This window comes from Lathamus discolor, chromosome 2, assembly GCF_037157495.1.
Source record: "Lathamus discolor isolate bLatDis1 chromosome 2, bLatDis1.hap1, whole genome shotgun sequence".
NCBI classification, from domain to species: domain Eukaryota; kingdom Metazoa; phylum Chordata; class Aves; order Psittaciformes; family Psittacidae; genus Lathamus; species Lathamus discolor.
The window spans coordinates 38,509,202-38,528,719 of NC_088885.1; the positions used below are offsets into that span (position 1 = coordinate 38,509,202).

Below are 19,518 nucleotides of genomic sequence, written 5' to 3' on the forward strand. Positions count from 1 at the left end.
GGACAGGATGACAGGAGAAGGGTCACAGGGCACCAACATAAGGAGCCTTCCAGGCCCTGGGGGCACCATCAGGACTCACTGACAAAGCCCTGCCTCTCCCAGGACCCCCACACCCTGCCCAAGGCCAGGATCTCATGTTGACCCCCAGGGCCATGAGTCCCCACCCCAGCAACACTGCAGCAGGGAAGCCTCCAGTTCCCATAGCCCTTCCTGGACACAGGCTCTGATAAGCCAGGCTCACTCGCATGCCCACATACCCGCATGGCCGTGGTCCATCCCCATCCCCAGAGAGGCACCTGATGTCCAGGGCTGTCCTGCTCACCGGCCAGGGCAGAAGGCCCTGTTTTGCCTCTCCAGGGAGGCTCCATGGCCCCTGGGAGCCCAAGCCAAACCTCTCCTACTATCAGTTAAAGAAATGCAGACTTGGAACTGGAATGCAGACTAAAAACTGGATGACAGAAAAAAAACCCAATCAAAAAACAAACCAAAGAAACCGCAAAAGGCACCCTATGGTAGCAAATCCAGATATAACATGAAGCTGCAGACCAGTGAAGAGAGAGCAAACACAGAAATCGCCTCAAGTGGATCCCAGTTAGTACTAACATGGCTATTCTAATTATCACATTTTCCATAGAAACATTCTAATGGTACTATTATTTTTTCTATAATTAGATTTAGACTGATAGCAATTCTTGAATTAGACTTATAAGATTTTAATTATGCTAACAATAAACTCCTGGTTTTACATATGTATATATGTACATATGTATGTGTGTGTATGTACATATATGTTTGTATATATACATACATACATACATATATTGTGTGTTTCCTTTTTGTGCCAGAACAGGATTTTCTGAATAACACCATGACTCCAGAAAACACTGCATCGTGGCTATGGTATTGTTTCTATTTTCTTGTGTTTGGCATGCATTTAGCAAAGGTCCAAACTCCAACTTAATCATATATAGCCAATTAAGAATTACTGTTAACCTAACCAGATTTTCTTATTCTCTTGCCTTTGCTTCATTCCAGATGTAAGGTCATGCTTTTTTAGCCCCGGGGACTTTTGAACCCAAATAAATTGGTATAGTTAGTCCTATATTTAACTACACCTATTTCTGTAGTGGCCCTTGGGACAGAAATGATGCAGTATGGTTTTGTACACACATGTAATCAAGCTCCCATATCAACCCATTGAGAGAAGTCACCTCAATATAATTTGATGAACAATCGGTGTGACTCTCCAGCTCCATATGGGTGAAGTTGAGGTATATTTTTTCATCCTCTGGTTGTCGGATAATGTAGATACATTGTCGGTTGCTGATATAAGGGTTAGGCCAGAAAGGGGATGTGATAACCCCTTCACTGTCTGTATAATTTCCTCCACAACTTGGATCTGCTATATTAAGAAAAGAATAAATCAGTTGAGATATTCACAAGTATGGTAACTCTTTCAGTTTAGGCTGCCTGTGTACAATGGCTGCAAATCAAAGAGGATTTCTGTATTATTAGATAGCAAATGTTAATTCCATCCATTCATGTGTTGTTGGCTATATCTTGGAAACGTCACAGATCAACCTTTAACACTGAATTTTACTTACCAGGAGATGTTGTATAGAGAATGTGAAAGCCTTTATCAGTAACAAAGTCATCAGAGTGAAAGTGAATCCATGCATATGGACCAGTGGTTTGGAGAGGAGGTGGAGTCCCAGTACTACAGTATTTAACAAGGACAGGGTCTTGTGGAAGAAGACCATCTCGAATCTAGACAGAATGATAAAACAGCATTTAGGATTATTAGATTTGTGCCAACTGTGAACAGTACTAACACTCTTAAAGTTATCTCAGGGGGCCTAGGAGATATTGTAGATGGTAAGTGGAGGGAAAGCTCATAGGAAGTTTCCTCCAAACACAGGGGAACCAAGAAATAGACCCACCAGCACAGCTGTGATTGTGTTCCTAGGAGGAGTTTTGTAAAAAGAGAAAGAAAGTATCAGGAGATATGCTGTTGAACTGCTTTCCTGAAATCATTGTCTGCATTGCCCAGTTTTGGAGAACATGCTATTCTAAAACAGCTTCTCATGTCCACAACTGGATACTGGTGAGTTCTGTAGCCATTACACTTGACAAAATGCCTTAAGCTCACACATCAAGTCATAGACTGAATCTATTGATGTTAGATTCCTTTCTGTAATAGTTTACCTTAGCATGGTAATATTCTGTGGGCTGACATCTGACAAGGAGTTTGGAAACTGAACTTTGTAAGAAAGTGAAAGCTTCCCACCAGGGAACAGGCTCTCACCCCCTTTCTGTTATATTGCCTGTATCTGATGGTGCATTTATGGCTGAAATAAGTACAAATGATCATTTCAACCCAGGACTGAATTTTCCCTTCTGTATGTACAAAAGTTTTGAAATATCTTGTTTTGCAATAACATAGCCATAAAATGTTGTCATAATCCACAATTACACTTTACCTCTAAATAGTCGTAACTGCAGTTTTCATGGTGTTCTAGGCTTAGTGTGCCAAAAGCAAATGTGATGAGGAGGCCAGGACTGGTTGAGATGGTCCAGAAACAGTTCCTGTTTACAGGATAGTTACCAGGGTATCCTGGAGAGCTGATTGAGCCGTAAGTACCCGTCAGCTCACCACCACATTCTAACAGAAAAGCAGACGAACACCACATGTAAGGTCAGATGAACTCTCCAGTAGTGTCAAAACAAAGTACCACTTGGGATTCAAAATAAATTGAAAGCCGAACATCAAACCGAACAAACCAACAAGTTACTTTATTTTTTTTTAATTTTACCATTAATTCTGCATCTTGGCTATAAAAGCATAACTGTTCCCAGTTATGATGGAAATATCTTTAGGAAAATGGTCAAAAGCACCATGTTTTGGATTGGATTTAGAAAATTAATCTGAATTTCTGTACTTCACAATCAGTGTCCATGTTTTATCCTAGCACAAAACTGTTTTCATTGAAAACCAAAACAACAATTCCAGGCAAAGCTGATTTATATAGCTGTAATCAGAAAAAAATTTGGATTTTAAATATTTTAAAGTGACATTTCAGCTCCACTCCCTAGTGAAATGCTGTCCTGCCTCTCCTAATGCTTCCTAATCAGAGGAAACAAGTCGTTCATTTTGCTTCAAAGTTGCAAAGATGCTAAATTACTCAGCATTTCATCAAACTTACCAGGATCTCGAGATTCCCACTGAACAGTAAAACCTCCAGATGTAACAGTGTGGTCTGAGTAGAACCAAATATACAGGGAGTTGTGGGAACTGAAAAGCTCTGCAGGAGGTGAGGAGCCACAGTATTTCCCCAGCATGTGCATTGACGCTGAAGGCCCATCGTGGATTTGAAGGAAGTCAGAGTTACACTCACTACTTGACTCCAGATGGAAGAATGGGAAAGTAATACGCAGAATCTAATGGGAATTAATAAAATAAGAAAACTCTGGGTTTTTTTCATCTGCTGAGACACCCTCTAAAGAGCAGATACATGTGTTCATGCAGCTGTGAGAATCTACAAGCTTTGGAGCCATTATGCCATTTCCTGAGAAGTTCCAGGACAGAAGAATATATTACAGAATCTTGAAGGTCAAAAGGAAAGAATTAGGAAGTTGTCTGGAAGGAGAATTATTTCTATAAACTAATAATTGAGACCATTTGCCTGTGTTTGTTGTATTTGTGAAATATAGATATGTATCTATTTCAAGCCATGTGAAAGGCTTGACATACAGCATAAAATACATTATTTCAGGTTCCCCATGGAAGTTTTCTCATCAGATAAGCAACATTTCTCATTCCTTTTATGGTTAAAGTATTGTCATGGCAGTTAAAAAGATTAAATTATCCTTTGTTTTTTTGCACACATAAAAGAGTGTATCCCAAACCTACTCTGGATACTTAGCAACATTCACAGCTTTATATATATATATATGTTCAGATTCCTCGCTGATTTGCGCTAAGATAGCTCTGCTGATGACAGGAGTGGCTCTCAGGCTTAAAGCTGAGGATACACATTATATATGCATATATTTTATACATATATATAATGCTGTATAAACCACTAGCAACCACTGGTTTATGAAGCTACTTAATTCATGTCATGAAATGTCAAAAATAGATCAAATATTTAGATCCCAAGTAAGAAATCTAAGTGCTAAAGTGTGAAATAACATATTTTATAGCTGTTATTTATACACAAGTAGAACCGTTAGTTGCAGATCAGAATCAGAATGCACATTAAAGTACAACATTTAAAAATTAATCCTTAAATTTATTCAAACACTGTCACTACACAAAGCCATTGATAATACGAATTCCACATTTCTGGAGCTCAGAAATCAGAAACATAAAATTTTTTTGGGGTCACTTAGGTCATGAACCAACTGTGGAGCCCATCAGAGCAGAGCTTTTCTCATGCAGCTATTCACAGATCACATCATAAACTAATGGCACCTTCTCTAGCTGGTGGTAGATGAAAAAGCCTGAAAAGGTAACCCAGGCAAATTCTTTAGCTAAGGAGCCTGATGGCTTGTAGGGATCTGAAACTTACTCTTTTTGCAAAGCTATTTATTCTGAGGGGATTGGATGACAATATTGGAATATGTGGCATGAAGATGGTTGTGTTTGCTCTGATGAGCTGCGGGGTCCTGCAGAGTGAGGGTCTCTTTAACCTGAGCTCTATTTTACCTTGCTGGAGTTAGCTTGGATAACCCAAGCACAGCTGACTCCACTGTTGGACCGCTGACTGTTTGGGTTGTTAGGATAACTGAAAGTCCCCCTGGAGCCTGAGAGATATCCTCCACAAACTAAGAAAAAGACAGAAAATTAAATGAATTAATTTGTGCTATCACTGTACAGACTTAAACAAACCCCTAACTTTCTAGCTTCATACACATCTAAAACAAGGGTGAAAGATACATCTATAAAAGACTCCAGGATTTCCTCTAAAGTAGAATGACATCACAAAATACTGAGCAAAATTATTCCCTGAGAGAAAAGTAGTCCCTGGAAAAAGAACAAAGATTTTCAGCTGGAATATATGGATACTGCCAAGAGATGTTGATTCTATCTCAGGAAAATGTCCATAAACTAATTTGTTTCCAAAAGGCTACCTCCAGATTTATTTTTTCTCAGAATTCTTTAAATTCCTTAAAATTTCTCCAGAGTCTTTAAATTTTTCACCTACAGTGAAATAACATTTTGAAGCTAACATAATCTAAAATTGTCTTTCTCAGTAGTGGTCCATCATTGAAGTTATCTTTCAGGTGTTTTATTGTCCCATTTATTCTTTTTGGTCAGATTTCTGGGTCTGATGATACCTCTCATGAAATGCTGTTGTCTCTTGTCTCACTGAGTCATTCAGTGAATGGGAGCTGTGAACTAGAAATCCCAAACCTACAGAAAAATATGTCTATAAAGCACCCAAAATACAATGCATATATAGCTATGGTGTACAGCAAGCAGCTCCAGTTAAATGTTGAACTGATGCTAAAGAAATACTTGATTCTCAACAAACTGAAGTATTTTGTTTCAGTGAGTGATAAAAAGAATCTAAGTGTCCACCTGAAACATATCACCATTTCTCAACCACATCCAGAATTAACATGTCATAAAATGTATTATTTTTCCCCTGATGAGGAACTAAACCAAAAGTTGATACTTTCTCACTGGATAAAACTTGGTTTTATATCCCTTCTATTATGAATGGTTAAATATATATATACACATATTTTTTTATATGTGCTTGATAATAAAATATTATTAGTTAGATATTTAAGGAAATAGGAAAAAGCCTGAAGTAGCATAGAATCATAGAATCATAGAATGGTTTGTGTTGGAAAGGACCTTAAGATCATGTAGTTCCAACCCCCCTGCCATGGGCAGGGACGCTTCACTCTAGACTGTCACCCAAGGCTCTGTCCACCCTGGCCTTGAACACTGCCAGGGATGGAGCATTTACCACTTCTTTGCTCAACCTGTTCCAGTGCCTCACCATAGTAAAGGACTTCTTCCTTATAGCTAAACTTAACTTTCCCTGTTTAAGCTTAAATCCATTACCCCTTGTCCTATTGCTACAGTCCTGGCTGAAGAGTCCCTCTCTGGCATCCTTGTAGGCACCCTTCAGATTTGGAAGGCTGCTCTAATATAGACCATATTTCACAGGGGCTCAGTGCAAGTTTTATAGTCTAGATTCTGTGAAAATTTCATCTGCTTTCTTCACAGCAACCTGCAATAAATACAAGCCATCTAACAGATGGTTGCCACACGGATGCTCACTGAAATGCTATTCTGACCTTGTTTAATTAAAATTAATGGAAAAAAAAATCCCAGACAAACAGAAAAAGCGATATTGAGAAGAAATGTTAAAGACAGGACCTTTCAGTCACTCTATAAAACTCGGTCTCACATTTTCGGTCATAATATTTCTTTCATTAAATTTATGTTTGGAAACTGTTCCTGGCTTTCCCTCTTGACTAAGAATGTCAGGACATCTCAGCTTCACAACAAATGAAATAGTATGCATAAAATAAACATTAATATATTCTCTTGTAAATCTGTTCTGCTTATATCAGATCTTAGAATCGTAGAATTATAGAATAGGTAAGGTTGGAAAGGAGCTTAAGATCATCAAGTCCCAACCCCCCTGCCATGGGCAGGGACATCTCACACTAGACCATGTTGCCCACAGCTCTGCCCAGCCTGGCCTTTAACACTCCCAGGGATGAAGCATTTACCATTTCTTTGGGCAACCCATTGCAGTGCCTCACCATCCTCACAGTAAAGAATTTCTTTCATATATCTAACCTAAACTTACCCTGTTTAAGTCTGAACCCATTATCCCTTGTCCTACCACTACAGTCATTAATGAAGAGTCCCTCCCCAGCATCCTTATAGGCCCCCATCAGATACTGGAAGGCTGCTATGAGGTCTCTGATCTTCTTTCTCAACCAGCTTACCAGACCACTTTCTGAGGAACAGAGATCTGATTTTAGTATATCTGGCATCTAGTCAAGGCCAGTGTGCCTGCAGATCAATTGTTACACTCCCACAGTTAAACAAAGCAGCTATAAACAAAACTCATGGAAAACTCTGACATCAAGGAACTTTGGCTTGGGACCTGTAATCCACTGACAAGAAGACTGGGTTTTTTTTCCGTCATAACTTGTTTCTTATTCACATATTAATCATACATATCAAGCATCTACTCTCTGCAGTCTGGTGGCCCATTTCTCCTGGGGAGGAAATTCTGGCTGTACCTTGTTGGGCAGTCTGGCACTGTGGTCCTGTCCAGGCACTGGTGCACTCACAGGAGTAGCCATTGACCTCATCGGTGCAGGTCCCTCCATTCTGGCATGGGTTGCTAATGCATTCGTCAATGTTCTCTGTACAGTTAAGGCCTGTCCAGCCCACATTACACAGGCAGAAATATCCAGAGATCATTGCCTACAGATATAATCAAATGCAATAAACTCGATGAGAATGAATCACCTAAAGGAATCACTGCAGTTGGCAGAAAGATTGGTATTTACACTTACTTTATGTGGAGATACCAGAGCAAAGAAAAAAAATCTTCAGAATTTAACGGCCTTGATAGTCACTGGTGAGTTCCAAAATAAACCTAAAGCTAAATCAGATTATCTAGCTCTTTCTTTTTCTATTAAGTTATTTCTTTGCAGGGCTCTTTCAAATTACTTTCTAAAAAGCCAAAATCTGTATTCATTTAGGCATTCAGGGAGCTGTTTTCTTGGCATTGAAACAATCACCCTATAAACAAGTCAATCATATTATCTAAACCTTATAAATAGCAAGTCAAGATAACAGTGGTTTATACGTCATTTATGTCAAGCCTGTTTTCTAAGAAGTCTGCACTGCAGTTATGTGGGCTGTTAACTTTCATTTTCAGCCTGAGGGATATTCAATGGAAACAATTTTGTTGCCTTCTCTGCATTATTCTTTATTCTGCATGTCTCTTCCATTTCTTTGTCTCAACCTTTACTACTTTTCCTTATAATCAGGTCTTTCTGTATACTTATCTGTTTTAATTTTATGTCTCCCCTTATACTTCTTGTTTTAGAGGCACATTTTTTACAAGTAAAGAACAATGTGTTCCAAGGTACATGCTAACAATCCCACCTCTGATGACATACAACCAATGTTCCATATTCTCTATTTCCTTCTGCGTTCTCTGTTCATGTGCTTTGTGTCCTCTGTTCATGTGCTTTGTGTCCTGAATAGAGATCTTCGATGTGATGGAAGAGGATTTTGATGTGTATTTAGTGCTCTGAATGCTGCTTTAGAAGGTGAAAATGTGTTTTCTTATATTTAATGAATGTTACATTTCATTTGTCATTACACTGGCCAAATGTAGCTCTGCAGTTTCTCCATTTTATATGTTCTTGTAGTCCCTTTACTGAAGTATTTGACTGTGTTGTTATCTTTATGGAGCAGTTCGTAGCCATGACTGCCTACAGTTGTATGTTAGGGTAAATTTAGGGGAAGACGTAATGTTTTTTAATAGACTGACTAAAATAAATAGTTCCTAAATAGTCAGAAAGAGTAGATTAGATTAGATCATCTGTGAGCATTTCTCCAAAATCATCATCATAAATGTCCTCCAGAACAGAATTACAAAAATCCCTAGGTCTGTAGCACAGACTTTCCTGAGCACAGCGCACATGGCTGAGAAAGCCAAAAGGCCTTCACAGTGTCCATATGAACAAACTAATGGTTGCTGTGCATGAGAATGAATTCACACCACCAGTCAGTTAAGATCCAAAACACTTGGCTACCAGCAGGAGTACAACCAATCCCCATGAAGTACCTTTTCCATATCCATATATACAGCCTGAGACTCCAGGAGGGCTCTCACAACATCGGCCTAGGCACACATAACTAATTGTACTGGATATTGACAGTCTGAAGTCAACAGGGTATTGGTTTTGTTGTCATAGGTAACTCCCCTGTGATACAAGGTGGTAAATTACTTCCCTGTCCCACGGGGGACTGCCGTTCATCAGTTCTCCCCTACCAGCACCAGCATCCCATTATTAGCTTGGGGTACCAGCTACAATCTCTCAAGTTGCTAGTGCCAAGATTGCTGCATCTTCTTCAAACACAAAGAAATTGCTTGTGTGCCCTGAAACTCACTTTTTTCCCCAGCGATATATCTGCTGATCTCCCACTACCCACTGACATTGCCTCATTACATTTAGTAAGTGCGCACTCAGCTTTCAGTCCCACCAGGCTCCCTGTTGTTGCTGGTTAGAACTACATTACATTGTCACTAATAGTCAGGAGCCAAGCACTTACCAAGCACTGCCCATTTGAACAAGGGTTTTGCAGCTGACAGATATCACTGAGAGGAGAGCACCCGTTTGGCCCATATCCACTTCCAGCGTACCCAGATGTGCAGGAACAAAATGGTATTGACCCTTGGGAAATGAGACAAGATACAGAAAGTAATTCAGTTCTTGTTACAACAACAATACCAATGACAGTAAAGGTCCTTGACATTTTGAAGCAGAGCTTTTATATAATTCTAACTTATTTTATCTTCTGATACATTCCCTGGTCACTGTTCAGTTTGACCATGGAAATATCTTAGTGTTGCTTTGCTGGGAGCACCTGAGAGCCCAAGGTCAACTTCATCAGAAGTATTGGGAGTAGTCAAAGGATATCAATAGAGAGGAGAAGAATAGTAAAAGCAGCTGAAATTGGAATACCCCATCAAAGAGGTAAGGTGAAGATCTCCACATGTTTATGATTAAATCTGCACTTTGATGGAGCCTAAATCTGTTTCTGTCAGTGTTGGTTAAAAGGCCTGCTGGCTTTAGCTAACCTGCCTGTAAACCTCTTTTTGATGAAGCAAAACTGACTGTGGAGAAGGGGCTGCAATCTAAATATGTTGCTACAAAGTGGATTCAGCCTAACCAAACCCTCCTTGGGGTTCACATTGGTATTACTTACAGTTCGTAAGAGAGCATCATACCTGGACCTGAGGTACAAGTAGCCAAAGGATGGCACCCTCCATTATTTATTGAGCAGATATCAACCTGCGTACATGTTTGTCCATCTCCCTCATAACCTGTTCAGAAGTAAATAACAGTTAGTCTGTAACAAACTGTGCTCTCTGAGAATCGACATCAAGGTAATCATCTGGTGAGCAAAAGACTAATTTGTGGTGTAAAATCATAGTCTTCTGCAGCTAAAAGGGTGGAGATAGCCACTGAAGTAAAACCTGTTTTTCCTCCATTGCAGGGATGGATTCTGATTGCAACTAAATCCTCCCATGATTTTAGAAAAAAGTTGTATTAGTGCTAGACAAACACAGGCGAGTTCAGTGAGTCCATAGAAGCTCTGCTGTTTCAGTCACCATGTGCTGCCCTCCCTATGCATCTGCCAACCACGACTACCCCCAGGCTTCCCACTGCGCATCAGAGCTGCTCTCGGGTCTCAAACACAACACACAGCTCCTCCTGGGAGGCTCTGCGGGAGCGAAGCACTGGAGCACAGACGCTGCACTGCCAGAGATGAGATCCGCTGCACCACATCAAAACTCATCCAAGGCCACATTTCTAGCATGGTGACAACCCTGCAGCACTCAGTAACTGAGTCTTCACTACCTGCAGTCCACTGCCATTTAAATAGAAATTGGAAGGTCAATTAGAAAGCTTTTTCCTGCTAGTCTCTCTAGTGTTGGTTGCACGCATTTCATACAATATTTTCAATCATAAACTACATATTATAAAGATGTCATGACTTCCACTGTATGACTTGTACCGTAACAGACATACTACCTTCCTAGACAGCATTCAGAGCTTGAATTATCAAGGGTTTTTTAAGACAGACAATACGGCTGATTTATGGCACACAGGATATTCTTTCAATTAATACAGACAACAAAATTACTATCATAGTTATGCAATCTTTGTTTTCCATTAATAATCTTAGAAAGGAAGTACTTCATCAAATGAATGCTCACAGAGAAAAGGGCTACCTAGTACAAAAGAAATGCATTTCAGGGGATCATTGTTAGAGACATACTCTACAAAATTTTCATTAATAGCTGAAACAGTCTGAATATATGTGTACTCTGCATTCTATATTACAGTATTGCTTTGCGTACGTGATACTTCTTTACAGAAAATCAATCTTCAGCTTCTTAACTCTACCATAAGAAGCTCAAATGTGTTGAATCTTCATCTTTTAGGTCTTTCTATAGTTTCATCAGCCAAAAAAAATCCATTTTACCTGGTGGACAGACCCCACAGTGGAAGGATCCCATTGTGTTGACACATTGAACCATCGGTGCTGTTGAGCAGCCTCCATTATTATTTTCACATTCATCAATGTCTTGGCAACTGTAGCCATTTCCTTGCCAGCCTAAGAAGCAGCGCAGGAAAGACGTTAAAATAGAAAATGTGTGGCCTTTTCATTTTCTGCTTTGACCAGATCTTTTCAAAAAGCATAAAACTGTGACTTCTGACACTTCACTAACACAAGAGGAGACCTGTCCTTCTCATAACTGATGAAAATTAATACTGGTCTGAAAAAAAGGTCACCAACACAACAGGGTGGAGATTTGCTTGCAGGAATGTTTTATTTTTAATGTACCCTGGATATTCCACACTTTAACTTAAAGAGGAGACTGTTCTGGTCTAGTGCACACATGTACAACTTGCAGCAAAGCTTTATCGGAACTCTGGTTAAATGCTTCAAATACTCCTCCTATACCCACCTCAGGAAGAGGAATCACAGGTTGTACGGCTTGAGGGGACAATTAGATTTTTATATTGCCTTAAGGCAGTGAGCATAAGCATATAAAACTGCTGCAGACATACTACATGAAGGTAATAGGACATGATGAACATAGAATCATAGAATCATAGAATCATAGAATAGTTAGGGTTGCAAAGGACCTCAAGATCATCTAGTTCCAACCCCCTGCCATGGGCAGGGACACCTCACAATAAACCATCCCACCCAAGGCTTCATCCAACCTGGCCTTGAACACTTCCAGGGATGGAGCACTCACAACCTCCCTGAGCAACCCATTCCAGTGCCTCACCACCCTAACAGAAAGAACTTCCTCCTTATATCCAATCTAAACTTCCCCTGTTTAAGTTTTAACCCGTTACCCCTTGTCCTGTCACTACAGTCCCTGACAAAGAGTCCCTCCCCAGCATCCCTATAGGCCCCCTTCAGGTACTGGAAGGCTGCTATGAGGTCATGAAGGTACCTCTACACATGAGGGTACACCAGACCTATTTATATGCTTAGTTTAGGATGGGATAAATCATACATTAGAATAGACTGCCTGTGTTACCTAGATAAGACACAACCTACAGATATTTATTCTCTAGAACACAGACCAAAGCATTTCACGGAGTTACTCTCATCTGGATCCCGTGTCTGTGCTTATGACATAGAGGCAGTACTCCCTACAGCCACCCCCTACCCACCTGAGAGTATGAAAGGACATGATACCTGTGGGGCAGAGACCACAGGAGTATGAGCCTGGTGTGTTGAGGCACTGCACAAGTGGATTCTGCGAACACGGTGGATTAGGGAGGCTGCATTCATCTATATCAGCACTGCAGGCAGGGCTGCCAGGAGGGGACATCCAGCCAGTGTCACAGATACAGCGGTACTTGGGCTGCCACAGTAAACATCACATTACATATTTAAGACAGAACAGACAAGAAAAGCGCAGGAGGAATTCACTTTATAAAATGTCTTTTAAACTATATCAGGAAAGCTTTCAGAGCATTACATGGTTTGCACATTCTCTTTTACAAGTTGCTTTGGTAGTTTTCTTTATGTCTTCCTCTGAATATATCTATTTAGATTACAGAAGCAACAACAGGCTCATTCATTATGTTCATAAAAGAAACCTGCAATTTACCCCAAAGCTCCCAGAGAAAATGAACGGCAATTATGAACTGTACATAAACATAATTAAAAGTCATCAACTTGCTTTTTAACCAGGGTAAACAGATCAGTGTAAGCAACCTGAAATCAGCTCGTCTGTTTTCTTTAAGGAAAACTGCTCAGTATTCTGTGCAGTGTGCAGCACTAACATTAATTTCAAATACATGTTTTATTTGAGGAAAATAATTTTCTCTCTGGTAAATTGTACTAATGGCCAGATTTCAGCATTTATCTTGCTTTGGTCCAATTAAAGCTAATGGGAGCTTTGTTGTTGACTGTCACAGGAGCAGACACTGTTAAGCCAACACAGAAACCTTTTGAAAAGCTTCTTCCACAAAAAATAGGCAGAAAACAACTGATGAGTTGTGAACACTTTTACAAATTGACCAAAGAAGTTATTTTACAGTACAGCACAAAGAATACGCGGTGTGTCTGGAATGGTGCTTGGGTATATAGGAGTGTTAAGGAGAAAAGGTTTGGCAAGGTAGTTTAGGAGGGCTGCTGGAAGTGGAAAGAATCAAAGCTGGCATGTTCCATATGTCCCTTTGGAGTGAACACCCTGTACCCAGATTCTGTCCCAAAAAGAATGAGCTGGCTTGCTCCAGAAGACCATTCAAGTGTATGCTATCATCCACCCAGTGCAGACGCTTGGAGAGCTTGGGCCTGGAATTTGGGAACAAGTCCAGCTGACAGTGAGGAGCACCAAAGATAAGCAGCAGCCGTGCAGCTGCTATGCAACCCCAGCAGCTCCCAGGCCACAGAGAGTGTTCCACAGGTACGACTTTTCCCAGGAAAAACAAGATTTATTATGTCTGTCCTTCTTAATCATTTAAGTAATAAAATATTCTATCAACTTAGAATGCCTCAAATAATGACCACTAAAGATATTATGCTTCAAATCAGATTTTGACTTATTCAAATTGTATTCCTAAGCTCTTTATGATTAGTAGTAGATCAGATACTGTGACAAGTACTTCTAACAAGACACAAGGCATTTTCAATCCTTTCTGCTGTCCTCAGGACAACAGAGAAGTTAGGTTATGTTTTACAGTGGCATTTCTTGCTGGTTTTCAGCAGCAGTATGTGCTACACAGTTCTGTGGTGCTCAGCATCGGTTTATTCATGCTGTGCTGTAAAAGGAGACTTACTTACACATTGTTCCTTACCTTGTTGGGCTGATCCCTGTCTGCATCTATGCAGATGCCATGCCCACAGAGTGTCTCAGAGTCTCCTTGGCAGTCATCAAACTTCGAGGCACAGTGAGGCCCGTAGGTTTCTGGAGTACAGGAGCAGCTAATGGTGAAAGCAGACAGAAAAATCAAAATGCTTTCTTCTCATAGCTGTTAAAGATCATATATTGCCACAGTAAGAGACCATTCCCCACTCTTCCATTTATCATAGAATCATAGAATAGTTAGGGTTGGAAAGGACCTTAAGATCATCCAGTTCCAACCCCCCTGCCATAGGCGGGGACACCTCACACTAAACCATGTCACCCAAGGCTCTGTCCAACCTGGCCTTGAACACTGCCAGGGATGGAGCATTCACAACTTCCCTGAGCAACCCATTCCATTGCCTCACCACCATTACAGTAAAGAACTTCTTCCCTATATCCAGTCTAAACTTCCCCTGTTTAAGTTTGAACCCATTACCCCTTGTCCTGTCACTACAGTCCCTAATGAAGAGTCCCTCCCCAGCATCCCTATAGGCCCCCTTCAGATACTGGCAGGCTGCTATGAGGTCTCCACGCAGCCTTCTTTTCTCCACGCTGAACAGCCCCAACTTCCTCAGCCTGTCTTCATACGGGAGGTGCTCCAGTCCCCTGATCATCCTCGTGGCCCTCCTCTGGACTTGTTCCAACAGCTCCATGTCCCTTTTGTATTGAGGACACCAGAACTGCACACAACACTCTGAGTGAGGTCTCATGAGAGCAGAGCAGAGGGGCTGGATTACCTCCTTCGACCTGAGGAGGGACACTACTTGTTACTGATCTCCATCCAGACATCGAGCCATTGACCACAACTCTTTGTGTGAGGCCATCCAACCAGTTCTTTATCCACTGAGTGGTCCGTCCATCAAATTGATGTCTCTCCAATTTAGAGACAAGGATGTCATGTGGGACAGTGTCGAATGCTTTGCACAAGTCCAGGTAGATGACATCAACTGCTTCACCCTTGTCCATCAGTTCCGTAGCCCCATCATAGAAGGCCACCAAATTGGTCAGGCAGGATTTCCCCTTAGTGAAGCCATGCTGGCTGTCACCAAGCTCCTTGTTTTTCATGTACTTTAGAATGTCTTCCAGGAGAATCTGCTCCAAGATTTTGCCAGGCACAGAGGTGAGACTGACTGGTCTGTAGCTCCCTGGGTCTTCCATTTTCCCCTTCTTGAAAATGGGGGTTATATTTCCCTTTTTCCAGTCATCGGGAACTTCACCTGACTGCCATGATTTTTCAAATACGATGGCCAGTGGCTTAGCAGCTTCATTTGCCAGCTCCTTCAGGACCCGCGGATGGATTTCATCAGGTCCCATGGACTTGTGCACGTTCAGGTTCTTAAGATGGTCTCGAACCAGATCCTCTCCTATATCCTCTCCTTATTGGTATTCCTTATGGAATCTGTCTGTTGAGCTATACTGGCAGCCCCACTAATAACTATGCACAGAAGCAAGGCTCCTGCTCAGCAGAGATTCAAGAATCACGTGGGACTTGTGCATACCCATGATTGTCTAATCCTATGGGTGATTCCACAACCTTTAGAAATGTCCAGCATGAGCCTTCAACAGAATATGAGCCTGGAAATCTGCACTTCAGTCAGAAAGCACCTAAACTTTGTGTTTCAGTTTATGACACTTGCGGTGCCAAATGCCTAACCCTTTACCCCTAGCAATACGCAGAAATGCCATGTCTGGGCTGTCCTGGGGAGTGGGATACCTTCACACCCACACCTCTGCATGTGGCAGCTGCTGTCTCAGCAGTAGCCCAGCTCTCAGGCAAGCATGGTGGGCAGGAGGAAGCATTTGGGGTTCATGGGGTGAAAAGAGCAAAGTAGTGGGCTGAAGGGAGGCATTCTACTGCGGCAATCTGGCTTGCAGATCACGTTGTCACTCATAGGGGCACACTTTAGACACAGCACTGTACATATGAGGTGGAACTGAAATTGGGAACTTCTGCGCCATCAGGTAAACATTTCCCTTTTCTGTGGCCCTTTATTTTCACACAGACCTGAAGCTCTGACATACAGCTGAAAGGGACACAAACCTATAGGAAGCCTCCTCCAGTTCACCAGCTTTTTATTAAAACGACAGTGAGACACTTATTTGGATGCAAGTTATATGCTGCAACATCTGCTGATGTCTGCTTCTCATACAGATTTATGGCAAGCGATCCTTGGATCGCTTTTAAGCTGGCTAAGGAAAAATACCCTATAAAAGCATTTATCTGCAGAATTTGAATAAAAGGTATTTGAGTGCAGCTGATCTGGACCTTGGAGCAATATCTCAATAGGCTGCTACTGTCCCTGCCAATGTCACATGCTCAGCTGAAACACTAGTTTGATAAAGCAGTTGCAGGTAACTAAAGACTGCACCCAGGACAAGCAACCCACATAAACTTAGGTTTCAAAAACCCACGACAGCTTAATGCTTAACTGCAGTCTGCAGTTAAGAGTGAGACAGCAAGTTCATTATTGAAGAGATGCCAGAGAGACCAACACCATCTTGCCAGTGCAGTAGTTCAACCAGGGCAAGCACAGAGGCAACAGATCAGGGAACCAGATCACCTTTATATGTTCAAAGTACATTCAGAGCTTCATGTTCAACTCCAAAGGACACAGCAAGGCAATCTCACTGGCTCCAAAGGAGGAGGACAATGGCACTGTCTCCTGCCTGGTCTGACAAAGATTAACCTGCTACCCCTCTGAAGTTTCTCAGAGAACAGCTTGAAGAAGTAAGCCACACTGCAGGGAGCTTCAGCCAGACTGTGGTGCGCTGCTGCTTGGCACTGCTCCGGTTCTCTCCCATCGCTGACAGCACATTGTGATGAGGCCCCTGTTATTTGGATCCTGACACAAAAATGTGATAGACTTGGGGACTCTCACAGCCTTTCACCCAACTAATGCAATGTCTCCTTAAATGTCTTCCTTTTTCAGGAAGGCATTTCTTGGATACCTGTTCTTTTTCTTCATACTTCAACGCTTTCCTGCATTACAACTTGAAGCATGCAGGTGAAGAATCTGAAGAGGGAGTGAAGACTGCATTATGCTCCATTTCACAGTACCTAATCCAGAACTGCCCTTCCCCTGCCGTTATCTGATGGGAAGTTAAATATCACCTTTTTCCTTCCTCACACTGGTGAATGTAACTACACTACAGCAGGAGTGGGGATACCTGGGTTGCTGGGTCCCGGAAAATCTAGCAACAATGTTCCCACAGTTGCTGAAAAGAGCTGTGTCACCTTGTACCTGGGTTTGGATTTAGCATCTGGGGAGTGCTCAGAAATAAGTATGGGAGACTGTGAAGGGAGACTGTGAAGACAGTACAGTGGGACTGGGGAAAGGACCAATCAATAATCCTGAGGGTGCAATGAAAAAGCAGTAATATTAAGATTTGGATGACTGATGAAGAGGTCTTTGCTCATTTCAGGAGGCACTGATTCAGCAAGTACCAAGGAGGACAAGGATTACACTGGGGAAAAAACTTACAAGAGTCATGACTGCACTAACACAATGACCACATTAGTGAGAAAGCAGAGGGTTTGTCCTCACAAACATTAATTTAGTCACACACCTGAGCTCACATCCCTGAGCTCAGTAAGAAACAATAGGTAAAGGCAGGCTGCTTTGTGTGTAGTTTCCTTGGCAAATGTCAGTGCTGGGGACAGCTGCAGGCAATCCTTTAAAATCAAAGAAAAGCTTACAGGAAGGATCACATACCAGTGACACCTCAGCAGGCTCTGTGCTAACGCTGAAGTGTGAAGAGAACAGCAGGAGAACTTCCTTTGCATGAGGCTCTTCCAAGAGCTGACAGAGCACTATAAGCCTGTGTGATGCCAAGTAAGTATCTGTGGGCGCTAAGATTTCCAGGCTGAAGCAGGAGTCAAAACTCCTTGCAGAAAGCCGTGGCACACTCTCCAGCCTGCTTGTTCCCATTGCACAGGGACACTTCGTATTACATCTGAAAGTTAGTTATTTACCAGATTATTTGATGTTTTGGCAAATAAGATACAGAACACTCAGGCTGGCTTGCCCTGTGAACAAGAGCATGTTTCTTAAGGAGCTGAGCACAGCCAGAGGATATGGTTCAGGGACCTCGTGCCTCTGGGGCCTGCAGACAGGCAGCCCAGGCACCCTTCTGTCCAGCCAGCTGCACACAGCATGCCTCCTCCCTTTCACCCTGGCAGCATTGTGTGTTGCTTGCTCTGCTGCAGTCTCAGCAATGCCTGCATTTCTGGAGGAGTGAAGGCATTTCTCAGGGTTATGCAGTCTGCTGGGAATGCCAGTGATCAAGGGTACTGATATACTCAGGAGGCTTCCAACAACACAAAGCCTTTGCTGGGCCAAAACTGTTGACCTCCTTCATTTCCTCATGCCCTTTAGTCTCAAGGGGTAGGAGCTAACAGAGGGATGACAATGTGGCTGTGCTAGGTGGGCATGTTGACGAGTGCTGATTACTGACCAACATGCAACATCTCACCGCCCCATCTATATCCCAGCAAATTCCTATTAAAGCATCTGCGCCTACAACAGAGGGACCGGTCACTGGAGCCAGCCTCCAGTTTGCAGCCTTCTTCCCCAGCACTGCTGTGATAAACCTAATTCTTGCTGCTCTTCTTGAGTCACAGCAGGCAGTGGCTTCATGGGGCCTTCTGTGCCTGCAGTAGGTTTGGTGTAAGGTGTATTAAGGATTTTATATTCTCTCAGACTGCAAGGGATTACAGTGCATAGGTATTAAACAGACTTATTCCTAAAACTCGTGCTGCAGGTGTGATACGGGGTACAAAAATAGCAAAGTATTTTACATAGGATTTTTGTGTCTATAGTTTTGGAAAGTTACCTGTAGCTGCCTGGTGTGTTCACACAAGTGGCTCCATTCTGGCAGGCTAATGCTGTTCCAGCATAAATCTGGCATTCATTAACATCCACTGAACACAGGAGGCCCTAAGATGAAATGGAAAACCAGTTTATTTTCCAAATAACTGAGAAATGAAGCAAACCGTGGAGCCAATGTTTAATATAGTTTCTAAAGATACACAAACCATGGGCTGCTATCAACACAGCTTGCCTTATGATGCATTATAACAAAACTCTATTTTTCAGCTGTGTTTCTGTGACCCTGGTTATCAGCCAGATGGGGGATAAAATATTTCAGATGCTTGCAGAAGGCATATGGACGGCACAGTACTGTCATCCCCCCTCCTTCAAACTCGCTAGCAAAAGGCTCAGAAAACTTTCTTTCAGACTGTTTGATTAAGACTGAAAGTAATTTTGACCTAGATCTTGCTGGGACAGCTTTCAAGTTGAGAGACTGTGAGGAAGGTACAACTTTTCCATCTCTAGTGCATATACCAGCA

The 19,518-nt window shown here is 42.0% G+C and overlaps 1 protein-coding gene across 2 annotated transcripts in view; it reads right to left on the reverse strand.

Annotated features, from left to right (window-relative positions):
• The window catches only part of CUBN (cubilin), a 147,767-nt gene that overhangs the window by 125,129 nt on the left and 3,120 nt on the right, over positions 1 to 19,518 (reverse strand). The window contains exons 6-17 of one of the 2 annotated variants that reach the window (XM_065666495.1): positions 19,002 to 19,105; positions 14,119 to 14,245; positions 12,509 to 12,677; positions 11,273 to 11,404; positions 10,011 to 10,106; positions 9,332 to 9,453; positions 7,279 to 7,465; positions 4,709 to 4,827; positions 3,204 to 3,438; positions 2,481 to 2,662; positions 1,605 to 1,767; positions 1,212 to 1,402 (exon numbers count right to left, since the gene is read on the reverse strand). In XM_065666495.1, coding sequence (XP_065522567.1) covers positions 1,212 to 1,402; positions 1,605 to 1,767; positions 2,481 to 2,662; positions 3,204 to 3,438; positions 4,709 to 4,827; positions 7,279 to 7,465; positions 9,332 to 9,453; positions 10,011 to 10,106; positions 11,273 to 11,404; positions 12,509 to 12,677; positions 14,119 to 14,245; positions 19,002 to 19,105 — 1,827 coding nt within the window. Of the gene's footprint in view, positions 1 to 1,211; positions 1,403 to 1,604; positions 1,768 to 2,480; positions 2,663 to 3,203; positions 3,439 to 4,708; positions 4,828 to 7,278; positions 7,466 to 9,331; positions 9,454 to 10,010; positions 10,107 to 11,272; positions 11,405 to 12,508; positions 12,678 to 14,118; positions 14,246 to 19,001; positions 19,106 to 19,518 lie in introns of those variants that run through there. The other variant, XM_065666493.1, reaches the window with a different exon arrangement.